General features: G+C 28.0%; 2 protein-coding genes and 1 long non-coding RNA gene across 6 annotated transcripts; 1 reads left to right on the forward strand and 2 right to left on the reverse strand.

Moving 5' to 3' along the window:
• Positions 1–25: 25 nt before the first annotated feature.
• On the reverse strand, positions 26–1,785 carry LOC726132 (WASH complex subunit 3). 3 transcript variants are annotated; one of them, XM_016911935.2, is made up of 5 exons: positions 1,668–1,785; positions 957–1,113; positions 706–870; positions 360–622; positions 26–144 (listed from the first exon to the last, which is right to left on the reverse strand). In XM_016911935.2, exons 2-5 carry the CDS (start codon positions 1,005–1,007, stop codon positions 78–80), a joined length of 546 nt encoding a protein of 181 aa, XP_016767424.1. In that variant the 5' UTR covers positions 1,008–1,113; positions 1,668–1,785; the 3' UTR covers positions 26–77. The 3 variants fall into 3 exon arrangements, with proteins under 3 accessions (XP_016767424.1, XP_006567311.1, XP_006567310.1); XM_006567248.3 differs by lacking the exon at positions 1,668–1,785 and adding an exon at positions 1,512–1,634; XM_006567247.3 differs by lacking the exon at positions 1,668–1,785 and adding an exon at positions 1,172–1,301.
• On the forward strand, positions 1,327–9,574 carry LOC726159 (transportin-3). 2 transcript variants are annotated; one of them, XM_026440016.1, is made up of 18 exons: positions 1,327–1,423; positions 1,575–1,809; positions 2,093–2,296; positions 2,379–2,536; positions 2,607–2,679; positions 2,747–2,878; positions 2,974–3,191; positions 3,281–3,572; positions 3,652–3,887; positions 3,979–4,118; positions 4,195–4,386; positions 4,461–4,699; positions 4,780–4,920; positions 4,981–5,192; positions 5,256–5,412; positions 5,485–5,652; positions 5,728–5,840; positions 5,926–7,176. In XM_026440016.1, the coding sequence occupies exons 2-18, from the start codon at positions 1,693–1,695 to the stop codon at positions 5,984–5,986; spliced, it is 2,853 nt and encodes a 950-aa protein (XP_026295801.1). In that variant the 5' UTR covers positions 1,327–1,423; positions 1,575–1,692; the 3' UTR covers positions 5,987–7,176. The 2 variants fall into 2 exon arrangements, 1 of the variants encoding a protein (XP_026295801.1); XR_003304503.1 differs by lacking the exon at positions 1,327–1,423 and adding an exon at positions 9,238–9,574 and having other exon boundaries at positions 1,571–1,809; positions 5,926–6,104.
• LOC102655817 lies at positions 8,399–9,290 on the reverse strand. Its single transcript, XR_003304504.1, has 2 exons — positions 9,207–9,290; positions 8,399–8,564 (listed from the first exon to the last, which is right to left on the reverse strand). It is a non-coding gene; the product is annotated as an uncharacterized LOC102655817 (long non-coding RNA).
• Positions 9,575–15,033: the final 5,459 nt, after the last annotated feature.

Genomic DNA, 15,033 nt, shown 5'->3' on the forward strand with positions numbered 1-15,033 from the left:
TTATAACGTAAAAATGTGTCACATATTTTTTTTTTTTAATAATCAATTAGTATATTAAATTTAATATAACTAAATATTTAATCTTCTTTATCCTTATCATTTTCTGTAGATATCTGCTTAGAAATTACTTGTTGGGATTCATTGCTGATGTAAAAAATAATATTAATGTTAAAGAATTGTAGGCATAAAAAATATCTAATATGAATCAAAATTAGAAATATTTCATTGTAAAACTATCAAATTGTTATTTAATTATCTATATTTACTTTAATATAATACAAATGATTAATTTTTATATTCTATTATAAACTTGAATATTTTTTCGATATGAAAATTTTAAAATATTTGATAAAACTTACTCTAAAATAGACGAGTTTAATCCTTCTTGTTCCATTTTTAATTTGACAGCCTCTTTTGGTACACCAAAATGTATCATTTTCAAATATTTTTCATAACGTGAATCTTTGTTTATTAATTGTTTTTCAGTTTGTATATCTTCAGAAACATCTTGTTTAGTATTATCAGGTTCATTTATTTTAGATACATTTTCTTCTTTACTATCATTATTTTCTGTAGAATTTTTAGTATTTTGATTTTGTTCCAAACCAGGAATTGATGATAACTATGAAAACATAATTAAATTATTAAATATTATCAATATTTTTTTTTAAATTTATGTATATAATTAAATAAAATATTACATACCCAAGATTCTAAAATTTCTAATGAAGCCTCTATTCTTTGTAATTTATATTCAAATTGCAATAATCTTTCTTCACATGATAATGTAAATTTATTAAGAAATGTTACAGTATGCACAATAAAGTGATTAATGAAAGAAATCGTTCTTTTCTGATTAATTGGTGGAACCTAATAATAAAAAAGTATTAAAAAAAATTATCTATTATTATATATAAGTAATAAAAAAAAAACAATAAAAACACTAATGTTTACACCTTTGTACAATCGATAGTTGGCTCGATTATTGGAATTTTGTAATCATTCATGGTATGTTTCAAATGTTATTTCTTGTTTGTTGTCCAACTGTCAAACGTCAAACTTTTAACGCATTGCTTCCATGGATCATGTAGGACTTACGAAAGTATGCATTCACTAAAAACAGAAATCCTTCAGCTCTAGCACATATACATCTTCTCTACGGATAACGTACAAACGGCGGGATATTTAAAGGTGTATTACGTTACAAACTATTTGAAAATTCCAAAGTTATAAATATCAAGTAAAAATAATTTAAATAGACCATGATCAAAATTCAGTCATAATTTTAATATGTGTTAGTACATTCCATTTTATAACTATATATATAAACAGTTGATATACAACTATAGTTGAATTGTGATTGATAAACGTATAATAGATAATATAATTTTAATATATAGGTTAATGATATAAACGGAATCACGTAAGAAAGAAGATTTTTTATTAATGATTATTTTTAAAACTGCATGTATTCTAAATTATTTGTTCAATTAAGTTTTAATAGATATTACTATTTGCTGTAAGTCGATAAAGCAGAATATGCGCTGATAGTGTGAACAAGAAACTTTTTGTAGTTGTACAGGTTGGATTTGGAGATCGGATGTAACGCGGTATAAAACGCGAGTGATTTGTTGTCAGTAGGAATTAACTGTGTGTATGGCTATTACCGGGAAAATAAATATTTTTTGAAGAATGGAGTCTCCGCCTGACCTGGAAACAGTTTACCAGGCTGTATATTCTTTATATAATAATTCAAATCCTTCGGGGCCAGGAAAAATATCTCAATGGTTGGACGAATTACAAAAATCAGTAAGTTATTTGTTAACGGTTTTTTATAATTATTATATATTTTTGAACTTTTATAAGCATTGTATCTTGCAAATTTTTTTGCCATTGGTGATATAATTTTTAATAATTTTATGATATAAATGTATAAAATTCTAAATTAAAAAATATAGATAATCAAGTAATCTCTAACCTTATGTATAAAAGATTTTAATTTTATATTATATTGTTTTTATATTATTGTAATTTAAAAATAAAAAAATATAAAAATAATATTTTTAAAAATAATATTTATATAATTTTTTAGGTATTTGCATGGAAAATAGCAGATGAAATGTTGCAACAAAAACGAGATTTTCAATCTTGTTATTTTGCTGCACAAACAATGCGTACCAAAATACAATTATGTTTCCAAGAATTACCTCCAGAAGCTCATACTTCTTTGAGAGATTCTTTAATGAATCACATATCACAAATTAATGAACATACCAACTCTGCTATTGTTACACAGGTTTACATATAATTTTTTTTTTATATTACTTATATATATATTTTTATATATATGATTACAATAATAAAAACTATTATTATAGTTGTGTTTAGCATTAGCAGATCTTGCATTACAAATGTGTACATGGGAAAAACCAGTTGTGGATTTAATTAATAGATTTGGCGGATCAACTGCTAGTTTATGGCCATTACTTGAAGTAATGACAGTATTACCAGAAGAAGTGAATTCAAGATCTCTTAGGTATTTAAATACACATATTTGCAGATATTTATAAAAATTTTTTTTTTAAATTATATATAATTTTATATAGATTAGGAGCTAATCGCAGACAACATATATTGCTTGAACTTAATGCAAGTGCAGATACAGTGACAGAATTTTTGGTATGTAGATTGAAAATATATATTTTTATATTAATATTTTTTATTCATATTTTTATTATATCTTTAGAAAATGTGTTTAAAAAATGGCGGAGAGAATGTACAAATCCGTGTTACAATTCTTAGATGTTTTACAAGTTGGATTGCAGTACATGCTATACCTCTTGTACCTACAAGTGATGTTATTGTATATACTCTTCAGGTATATATTTGTCAATATTGATATCTGATAATTCTAGATAAATATCTGATGACTTTAAATAAACTTTAAATAAAGTATTATATATCATTGTTTAGATACTTGGAAATCATATGACTGGATCTCAATTACACGAAGCAGCTGCAGATTGTATATGTGTAATTCTGCAAATTTTGGAAGAAGACAGTAATAGTAATCAGGATAATAATAGCGAATCTAATATACAACTACAACAGTTACAATTATTTCTTTTTACTAGCGTAATGACTTTAGAACAACCATATCATTTATCTGTTGCACATGAAGATATGGACAAGTAAACTTTATTTCTTCTATGTAATTAAAGAAATAATACAATTTTTAATTATTTAAAATATTTACTTAGTCATTATATAAATTGTTTAGGTCGATAAACTATTGTCGAATTTTTACGGAATTAGCTGAAACCTTTCTAGAAACCATAGTAAATGGTTGTGCAGGAGGAAAACAACATTATGCTATTAAAATTCTTGATCTTGTCTTAGTATGTGTTGGACATCATGATTATGAAGTAGCACAAATAACTTTCAATTTGTGGTATCGTTTATCTGAAATTCTCTATCAAAAAAATAGTGATGATCTTAATGCAGTATTTCGACCTCATATTGAAAGATTAATTGGAGCACTATGTAGGCATTGTCAAATGGAACCAGATCATGTTAGTATTTTTAATATTTAAATGAAAGGATTTAAATATTTGTTTCTAAAGATGTTCTATACATAATTTTTTTTAACAGTTAGGTCTAGTAGAAGAGGGAGCTGGTGGAGAAGAATTTGCAGATTTTAGAAATCGTGTTTCAGATTTAATAAAGGATGTTGTATTTGTAGTTGGAAGTAGTCATTGTTTTCGACAAATGTTTTCATCTTTGACAGGTGGTCCAGGACCACAAGGTCAGCCTAATCATGTACCTACATGGGATTCAACTGAAGCAGCTCTATTTGTGATGCAAGCAGTGGCAAAAAATATTTTACCGTAATTTTTTGATATAATAAAAATTTTTATATGTTTAATTATAATAATATTTTTATTATGATTCAATAAACATAATAATATTTGTATACAGAAAAGAAAATGACGTAGTGCCGAAAGTAGTAGAGGCCATTTTAAATTTACCAGAAAATACTCATATAGCTGTTCGTCATACAAGCATTCTATTATTGGGAGAACTTTGTGAATGGATAGACAATCATCGTCAATCTCTAGGTAACATTTGAAAATAACTATATTTTAATATATTTACAAATAAATTATTATAAATAATTTAAAATTAAATTTGTAGAACCTGTTTTGAATTTTCTTTTGACCTGCTTAAATCAAAAAGGTTTAGGAAGTGCAGCTTGTGGTGCATTGTTAAGTATATGTACTGCTTGCCCATCACATATGGCTTCACATTTTCCAGGATTATTACAAATAGCACGTTCTCTTGATAATTTTGCTATCAGTAATGATGCTGCTATTGGTTTGCTTAAGGGTAAGATAATATAATATAAGTGCTGACAAATAAAAATTTTAAAACATTATAATATATCTATTATTTTAAAACAGGAGTAGCAATAATTATGTCAAGCTTACCACGTGAAAAACTTACACAAGCTATGAAAGAATTATGTTGGTTTCAAGCAAGACCATTGTGTGAGATTATGGAACGTAGAATTCCCATCGAAGTAGGAACTAAGACTGATCCTGTGATATGGCTAGACAGATTAGCTGCTATATTTAGGCATACTGATCCTCCAATTGAAGATAGTTTTGAACCTCATCCTTGTCAAAGTGCTGTTACTGAAGTATGTCTTTAATAATAATAATATAATTTGAATATCATAATAATTCATGACACATACACTTTTTTATTGATATTATATAGATGTGGCCCATATTATCAAATGTATGCACAACATATCAACATGATGCAAAATTAATGGAAAGATGTTGTCGTTGTCTAAGATTTGCTGTTCGTTGTGTAAGAAAACATTCCGCCCATCTTCTTGAACCGCTTGTAAAACAGGTATTTATTATATATAAATTTTAGATTATAGAATTATATTATTATTTCGTAAATTTTCAGATTGTGCAATTATACGCAGCTCATCAACATAGTTGTTTTTTATATCTCGGTTCAATATTAGTTGACGAATACGCTACAGATTCAGAATGTGTCTCTGGTTTGTTAAAAATGTTAGAGGCATTTATTGGACCTACTTTTAATATTCTTCAACAACAAGATGGATTAAAAAATCATCCTGACACTGTAGATGATCTTTTCAGATTATGTGCTAGGTATATATTTTTATTAACAAAATAATCTTGTTCTAAATATTAAAATTATATTTTTAATAATAGGTTTCTTCAAAGAGCTCCAATACCTTTTTTGTGCTCTGTTGTCATAGAAAGCATAATTGACTGTGCCTTAATGGCCTGTAGCTTAGACCATAGAGACGCAAATGTATCAGTAATGAAATTTTTTTATGATTTGTTACATTGTGGTCGAAATTATGAGGTAATTTAAAAGAAAATTTGATTTTTTATACTTTGATATTAATAAATTTGTATTATTGTTTTTATTTTCAAGAATCGAACGGATTATACAATACGGCGGGAATTAGTACAACGCGTATTAAAAGAAAAAGGACAGACATTAGTCATAAGGTTACTTCATGCATCTGTATTCTCACTATCGTCCTACATGTTATCTGATGTGGCAGATGTTTTTGTTGAACTTTCTTTAACTAATAGACAAGTAAAATATAATAATTTTTTAATTATTTATTAATTATTATATTCTTGTATAATTAAAATATTATTAATTATTTAGCTATTATCTAAATGGTTAGAAGAAGCCATTAAAACCATGCCATCACAAAATGCAGGTGGTTCTCCTACAGCACAACCTGAACAATTGTTTGAATTTCACAATACGGTTACAAGGTACATTAAATATGTAATGTTTTATACTATTTTATATTCGAACAATTAATAAAAGAAATTTTTACATGAATTTATTAAATTTTAGGGCAGAAACAGCAAAATCTATAAATCATGCTTTACGCAATTTTGCGCGTTTGTATCGTTGATGCATTTTAAAATTTTAAGATCAAAAATATCAAAATTATAAACAGCAAAAATCTTCTAGGATCCTTCATATAATTATTATATTTGAAGGTATTAAAGAAAAAAGATTACTGTGAAATGGTAAGTCTATGCTGTATAAATATATTAGCAAAAGTTTTAAATTTTGTATTTGTTTACTATCTACACATTCCTTTACAAAGTATGTAAAACAAATAACATAAACCAATCATCTTATAAGATATAATTTTACATACAAACTTTGTGTTCTATAAATTTTTTTTATAATAACTAATATATACATTTTTGCCATATGAAAAACTAAATATAGAACTTTATACACTGCTTGCTTTTCAATTATTTATGTTATTATTAGTATAGTTAGATTGTATTTGTTCCGTGTAATTTTTGAATATATAATATGAAGAAGAATATCCGGATTACCTATTAGGTATGTATCTAGTCAACTATTTCAAATAACATTGTGCATACTTTGTAGATGAAGTGTAGATAGTAAACATTAAAAAATCAGAGTGATTATATATTTTTGTGCTTTCCATCTTATTTACACGGACAATTTTACAATGGAATATTATTAAATTATATAACAAAGGAATATGTGGTATTCGATTTATCATTAAAATGCACTAGGTTGTACAATATTATCTTAAAGTTACGTTTTTAAAGCTTAAGTTTAAAGCTTAAAGCTTTAACAGATTTATTAAGTATCACTTTCAATAACAATTTTTTTTGTTATTTTATATGGTTATAATAATATGGAGAGCAAACAACATACTTTGCAAACAGATTTTTGATAAACATTTCTAAATGAAATGTAAAAAAATTATTTGTGCATACATATTACATGAAAAATATGTATGAATTTTACGTGATAAAATAGGATTTATTGACATTTCTGTATCTTTTTCACATGTTTCGCAAAATATATAATTTTATATACATGTAGAACATATTTAATGAGGCGTGTTATATGATAGTAATGTTTGGAGACAAATGTGTCCAACATTCTCATTGTATGAACAGACATTTGAAAGTAAAGTGTTCAATAGTTTTAAACATGTCAATATTTTCATCAATTTGTGTCTCAAAATACAAGTCTAATCGTATATTCTGAACCAAAGTAAAGATGCAAAAATACAAATTTATATACATACAATGAAAATACAAAAAAAAAGTTGTATGCTCATTTTACAATTAACTTGTACAAATATATTACGCAATTGATTTCTTATAAATTGTTAATGTACAGATGAAGTATTAATGAATATAAACATTCATATTAATAAGAAAAATAATTATAATGTAAGATAAAAATAATTAAACTATAAGAATATTTTAATGATTAGCATTATTTTTAGCATTTACATTATCATTTCATTTTATAACAAATATTTCTTATATATTAAACAAAATATTTTTTTTAATATATATATCTATGTTTATTTATTTATTCTTTTAATATATAAATATATGATCATAATTAAAATGACAACAAGAAGGTTTGAATTATAAATAATAATAAAATAGATATTAGAATACAGATATATTTACGAAATTAAATTTAAAAACTTTTTAATTAATCTTTTTAATATCAAAGGAAATTTAATGAAAGATATAATATGGAGAATATAATATCATTTTGGGTTAACGTTAAAGTTATTAATATTATTTAAATGATTGTTGCAACTTTTATATAAATAATGCGGCAGTATTAATTTTATATATATTATTCAGATAATTGAAAACGTTATAATAATTAATTTATATTAAAGAATTAAGAAATTTTATTTTTTTAATATCTTGCTCAATTGATAAATTATTTATTAATTTTCATGCTATTAGGAACTTATTTGAATGCATATCTTATATAAGAAACAGGAATTCGATAATTCTAACGATACTTATGATTCAGATTCGGATGCCACGTCTTCTGAAAGCATTGCTAGCAATCTCAGGATCTGAGTCACTAAGCAGTTGTGTTATGAGTCACAACAGTCGAACCTTATTAAAGACTAAAGGAATGCTGTTGCAATATACCCGAATAAGCCAGCTAGCTGATAAATTTTTTTCATTTGTATTAAAATTTTAATTTCTATTTCCAATTAATTTTAATTTTTAAATAATTTTAAAAATGATTAGAAAGTGCATATAATAATGATCATATCATCGCGTACATCTCATAAATTTAGAAAAATAGTTTTTAATAAGATATTTCTTTCCATAAACTGTCTTTCAATAAACTGATATTATTATACATATCAAGCATTCAATGATTACTATATTTTTAGGTTTATTACAGTACAGAAATTTACACCGCATTTCATTATAAATTATAATGAACAACAAATATCAGCATCCATATGTATATCATCTATCAATAGAAGGGCTTTAACTTGCCTAACTATTGACTAATAAATATCTCTATATGCATATTGAAGCGCATTGTTAACCAATATCGTATTTCATATTATCGCGCTATCATTCACGACTTTCTGCAATATGTATACATTGTGATTTTATCCAATGTTGATTTGAATTTGGCAAAACAATTCCTCTCATTAGCTAGAAGAAGAAAAGAAAAAGTCTATAAATATAGATCATTATAATAAATTAATCCAACACTTAACAACTGTATATTTCAATATTTATATGTATATATATATATATATATATCAATATTTTTCTGTACATTGTTTTTCCATCTTCTTTTTATCTGTAGAATAGATTCGTGAAAATCCTAATTTTTTTTAAAGTTTGAATATTAATATAAACTTCATTTTATCGATTCATCTTTCCAGTTTGCTTGTTAAAATATTTTATCTCTTTTGTATTAACTGCAATAAATCTTACATTAAAATTTTTGTGTGCTACTTAATTGTTCTTTAAAATTCCTTTAGTTGTTAAATAATAATAATAAAACTACAATTAAATTATTTTGAAAGTAAGAATTTAAACAACTCATTTATAATATATCTATATTTTTAATAGTATAATATATATAAATCGTTAATTTAAAAAAAATATTAAATTAGATACATAGATAAAAAAACTAATTTATATTTCATTTAATTTCATTAATGTCTATAAGTCATCTAATAATAATAAAATAATAATTATTTGAATTATACTGCATAATATTACAAATAATCAGATTCTATTTTATCCATAATACCAAAAGATGATGTTAACCAATATGTCTCTTACTAGCCTATAGTGCTAACATTTGCTCGTATAGGATGCAGCACGTAACTATCGCTGAATCCACCCTCTCTCATCGACGGCAACGGGCAGCGGCGCGTTGCTGGGCAACCAGACAGTCAGACTGCTGTCTGCCGATCTGCCAGGGGCGCGGAAGGCCACGACGAGACGAGAAGAGTAGACACAAGCACACACAGTAGAGGAAAATCGAACAGAGATAGTACGATAGAAATGAAAGGGTGGGGGACAACGGGTGTAAAACAGGTGTAGAGGGAGTAAGGTCGTTGCTGGAGGGGTAACGCGACCATTTGACCGTAGGACGAGAAGAACGAAAGCTCTACCACAGAAAAAAAAAGGAGAAAAGGGGATGAAAAGAGAAAAGGGTAAATGTGTATACAGAGAGAGAAGTTGTATTTGTGTTTGTACGAATGGTGGCCTTCTATGTAGTGGTGGTATTCGATGTCGCGATAGTGGGGGATCAGTGGTATGAAGGTGCATCAGAAGGATCGGGGTAAAGCTGGTGGGAAACAGTGCGGCGTCAGGGGCGACTGGGCTAGACGAGTCGAGGTCAGTTATCCGCCACGCCCGACGCCGACGCCGTCGTTCCGGCACACCGCATTGCATTTTCGGCGCCACTGCTGCCGCTGCGTATCACTGCATTGCCAATGGTCTCTTTTTTTCTTTCTTTCTTTCTTGCTTTCTTCCTTACTCTTGCTCTTTTCTCTTTATCTTTCTTCTTGCCTTAACTTTTTATCTTTTCTCTATTATCTTTCTTTCTCTATTTTTCTTTCTTTGTTGTTATAAGAATGCTTGCTGTTGCGAGAACTCTTTATCTTTTTACTTTCTTTGCAGTATTTTTGCTATAATATAGTAGGTTTTTGCCTACTTATCCATTGTTGATATTGAAACCACGTTGCACAATTCAATAATCATTTTGAAATAATATTAACCGAACCAAAATTTGTGAATTTTTGGAATAGAAATATTCATTCTATGAAATTTTGTCATTCAAATCATATGTCATAATATCTTTAAACTACGAATGTTGTAAATCATGATAAACAAGAAGAGAAGAATGAATATCAAGGCAGCCATTTTATATTATTCGCGCGCATGCGAATATTTTTCAGAAATATTAAATGAAATGATTACAGATTTTCATTCTTATCGTAGAATGATTAAGCTTTTTATGCATGTAAAATATAATTTAATAGCATGTACAATTTTTTAATTCGTTAGTATCAAATGCGATGTCACAATAAGTAATATATAAAGTTGTTAGAGTATTTGTGAAACGGTTAAGCTGTCTCGCAGTTGTCTGGCCGTCTAGTCCGACTTTGTCAGGGTCGTTCCAAAGAATGAGTATCGTGACGATTATTTCACATTTGTTCTTTCACTTAAGTTTGAAAGAAGTGTTAATAGGATAAGAATATCCCTTTCTATGGTCTTAGGATAGATAGGTAGATATATCAGGAATAGTACGTTCCAACATTTCTTTTGAGCAAGAAAAAAATGAAAGTTATTAATTTATCTTTCCAGATATACATAAAAAAAAGAATTACAATTAAAAAAAATTAATTCTTTTACGTAACTTAAATTGTGTAATGTGTACTTGTCGTATATATATATATTTCTTTTTTATATTTGTTTTTTTATAATTATTGTCACATTAATAAATTTTGGAAAGACTATGAAAAAGATTTATATTTTCTCATAATTAAAAAACATTAATGCTGAATTAGTGTGAAAATGTGAACGGATAATTCGTAAAAAGGTTATGCATGAGAATTATGTCCTTAGGCAAAGAATAATAAAAAATATTGAATTAAACATTATAACGGAAATATATTCTCAGAATTTAGAATTATTGCTTTTATATTTTTTCTTTTTTTTAATTAATTGAAATTAATTTTTTAATATTTTTCATAAAAAGAAATGATCGATTTATTCAACAATATATTTTTCTCATTTTTGTAGAATATAGACATCCATTTTTAAAGAATAATTATTAATTAAAATTAACATACTTCCTCGATCTGATTCACATTTTTTCAACATTAATTTTTTCAAATTATTTTTACTTTTTATTAAAAAGCTTCGTTATTTTCTTCTATTAATTTTTTTTTATAATTATGATATTATAGTAAAAATACAAAAATAAGAAATTCTTGATTTAAGCAAAATATATTTCGCATATTTTCCCGTATTTTTACTATATTATATTTTTAGTATCAACTAATTGCATTTAACACTATGTTTATGAAACATACATGAGTTGCACAGAAATATGTATAAAAATGAAGTTGCACATGGAAAAAAAAGAAGAAAAAAATAGAATATATAAATGATGTTTCATTTCAGAGAAGAGTTTTTTGAAAGATGGAATGATGATCGTGTTCAAATATACTAATCAATCGAATAGAATAGATAAATGCAAATATTTTTTTGAATATCTCTTTAACAAATATATATATCAATATCTGTTGCCAAAATTTATTTTATTTGAAAATTTGCATTATATTTATATTATCATTCTATATCTTTGAATTTCTTTTAATTCATCATACGAAATGACTAATTGCTCTTTAATTATGCGAGTAATTCATCATTGTATCATTGTCATGTTATTTTATCTAATGTCATAAATCGAATTATAAAATTTCATTATAAAAATGATATATGAAATCTTATTTATACGTGGAATATAAATATAGAGATGAGAGTGCGTTATTCGTATACGAATAACGTAGGATTTTGTAGGAGCAGGGTGCGTTGATCGATGAACACGGCCCTGCAGACAGTACGTATCCCTTTCCCCTACCAACGTCGGACTAACCACCAAACCTTCACCACATCTCCCATCTGCCTTGGTACGTTATTGGCACTGGCTAATGGCCGATGCGAATTTGCCGTGGTTCGACAGAGAGGGACACTAGCAGGAATCACGATAAAGCATGTAGAATAAAGAATACGAAGAAGGAAAAACAGGAAAGAGTAGAGGAGTGTTTTGTATCTTCGTTGCACATTGTTTCGAAATAGAACAAAAGATGTAGAAAAAATAATCACGAATAAAAAAAAAAATGTAATTAACTTAACTTAAACCTCGTTTTGAGGATACAAAATTTTTAATTTATTTTTATAGTATTTAACAAGTAAAATCTAAAAATATAAGTTTTAATGTTAGAAAATACAATGTAAGAATACAATGTATTTCCTAACATGTAACATAAATATGTTATTATTTCTAACGTATAACATATAAATACATTAATAAAAATTATAAATATTTAAACATAATTCTATTGTTAATTTAAACCTTTTGAAATGACACGTATGATAGATTTAAGTAAAAATTTGTTTAATTTGTTTTTATATTTCTGATAATCAAGACACTTATGATAGAAAATGGCAGAAAAATATTTCGAAAAATATATAGAAGCAAGATAAATAAAATGAATAATAAATGAATATAAATAATAACTATATATATATATATATATATATATATATATATATATATATATATATATATATATATATTATATGATTGCTTTCCATATTACGCTGCCGCAATCTATTCCATCTAGTAATAGCTAGTTTCCAGGGCAAATAATTGCCTAATGTACAAATTTCAGCTTTGATTGCCATTAACTAATCAACGAGATTGGCCCAAGTTCCTTTTGAACCTATTTACTGGAAAATCGACCTAGAAGCGCGATCAAAGAGCATGGTTTCGTCTGCGTTTATATTCCGTACGAAAGAAGTAGATGTGACCTACGTTTGATCAGCCATCAATATACAATTTCTATTCGATTTGTCATTGTTTTGGCTATCTATAGGGTAATGACCATCGAGAAAAAAAGACAATTCAATTTTACGTTATTATTATATTTCAAGTGGACCATATCCAAATGTCTTCGTCTGTGTTCGAGATAGTTGATTTCATTGGCGCAATGGACACGTGAATCATCGGCGAATAAAACATTAAATCGAGATGGTATAATAACGAAAGCATTTACAAGGTTTCACGATATTATTCTAAGACTTAAGATGTAGAATTAATAATGCTCCTGTATAATAATTTCATCATTTTAAGATTTTAAAAAGTTGCATTCATTGTCATCGTAGAAATATATATTTATGCATAAATATATTACGTTTCTCTATATAGTTTGGAAACAAAATATTTTATAATTAGTGTGTGCATAGAATGAGATACATTCTTGTTGTTTGACGAATATTTTTCTCAAGAAAAGAAGACTATGATAGTGCGCGTAGTGCTGAATTTAACGACGAACATATTGCTTGCTCGAAAATTATCAATAGAGGACATTCGATATCTCTTTCAACAGCTTTATTCTGGTCAGATTCTATAAGCACGTATTATCTATTTTTCAGGAACGAACGCATATACCAACACATTTGCATAAATCTTAATCTTCCTTTAAGAAGTCCAATCATTTCTCGGAATAGAGAACTTGCTTCATGCTCACGTTGCAACTTTTATTTCGCGACAATAACTATTCGTATTTCTATCTGGATGTCTGGACACGTAACGAATGTAGAATGTTATCAAGCTTGAGAGGAGTCGTATGAATATCTGACTTCTGCAGAGTATTCACACGATACATTCGTCAGTATAGCATAGCGGGCCGTGGAGTAATTACTAAATGAGATCTCGTTCAGGGGATAAGCTTCTCCGAAAGACGGTACAGGTGTTAAAGAGAAGTGAAGCTTGAAAGTTTTATACGAGAATGTGTGGTAGTTGATTCGTGATGGCGATAGTGTATGCACGGTGTCAAAAACTGGATAACGGTATAGTACGAACGTTGTATGTAATGTTTCGTGCATTGTGCCAGATCAGTACGATAATAATCGTTCGAAGTAGACTGGCAGCCAAGCAGTCCAGCGGTAAGCAAAACGCAAGTAGCAGCGCCGGCTACGAGCTATTCGTTCAGTTCGTTCGTCGGGTGAAGGACCCAGTCTCTCCCTCTCTCTTCTCCTCCCCCCTCCACTTCTCTCCCACATTCCCCTTCCACGGGAAATGATCGTTCTCTATCTAGCCTGCACGTATTTCTCTCGATCTCTTTCTTTCTTCCTCTTCGTTATCCATTCGTCCCTTTCTTGCTTTCTCCCGATGCCTCTCTCTCCGTCTGTCCCCACTGCAGACCCATCCCCCTTGTCACCTATCTGCCTCCAGTCATCCTCTCTCCCTCCCCTTGGCACCCCACTGGTCCGTCCTCCATCACCAGCCATCTCTGCAATTCTACTGCCGCAGTCCATACACATCAAACGATACCACCTGGTTTCTCAAATTGCGACGTCCACTGGATCCAAATGAAATTACACACAATCCTACCAGCTCCCACTAGCTTTTTCATTTTCTTCTTGCTCTCGCGGAATTTAGACACGTTTGAACTGGCAATGAAGATTTTTCACGGTTTTCACGATTCGAGCTGCTATTACCTTTTATATCTTTTTCGAAGAAGTCATTAAAATTTGTCGTACTTTTCGTCGATAATCTTCGCAATATACTATCTGATTATTGTCGCAAAAATAAGGTGCAATTTTTATCTTCATCATTTTAAAGTCAATGCGAAGAAAAGCTTCTATCCATCTTTATTGTATTGATATACGCGGTCTTTCTCTTTTTACAATGCATCCAATGTTTCCTTTTACATTCTCTCAAAGTGAATCGGCTATTATACTTTTGTAATCACTCGACATCTATGGGTAGAATGCTGTAAATTCGTGGTCGTAAAATTATATTGCTAAATGAATTCAGTTGCACGAATAAATATGACTTCAAGTCGCGTGCTGCATAACGAGACAA

The sequence above is a fragment of the Apis mellifera genome, linkage group LG4 (assembly GCF_003254395.2).
Source record: "Apis mellifera strain DH4 linkage group LG4, Amel_HAv3.1, whole genome shotgun sequence".
In the NCBI taxonomy this organism is placed as follows: domain Eukaryota; kingdom Metazoa; phylum Arthropoda; class Insecta; order Hymenoptera; family Apidae; genus Apis; species Apis mellifera.

What these genes read in the sequence shown, in the direction of transcription:
- LOC726132 (XM_016911935.2), bottom strand. Translation starts at nt 1,007, where the DNA reads ATGAATGATTACAAAATTCCAATAATCGAGCCAACTATCGATTGTACA. An exon ending in CAACTATCGATTGTACAAAG is followed by an intron (nt 871 to 956) that starts GTGTAAACATTA and finishes TTTTATTATTAG; the next exon opens with GTTCCACCAATTAATCAGAA. An exon ending in TAGAAATTTTAGAATCTTGG is followed by an intron (nt 623 to 705) that starts GTATGTAATATT and finishes ATGTTTTCATAG; the next exon opens with TTATCATCAATTCCTGGTTT.
- LOC726159 (XM_026440016.1), top strand. Translation starts at nt 1,693, where the DNA reads ATGGAGTCTCCGCCTGACCTGGAAACAGTTTACCAGGCTGTATATTCT. An exon ending in GTGGCAAAAAATATTTTACC is followed by an intron (nt 3,888 to 3,978) that starts GTAATTTTTTGA and finishes ATTTGTATACAG; the next exon opens with AAAAGAAAATGACGTAGTGC. An exon ending in ATTGTGGTCGAAATTATGAG is followed by an intron (nt 5,413 to 5,484) that starts GTAATTTAAAAG and finishes TTTATTTTCAAG; the next exon opens with AATCGAACGGATTATACAAT.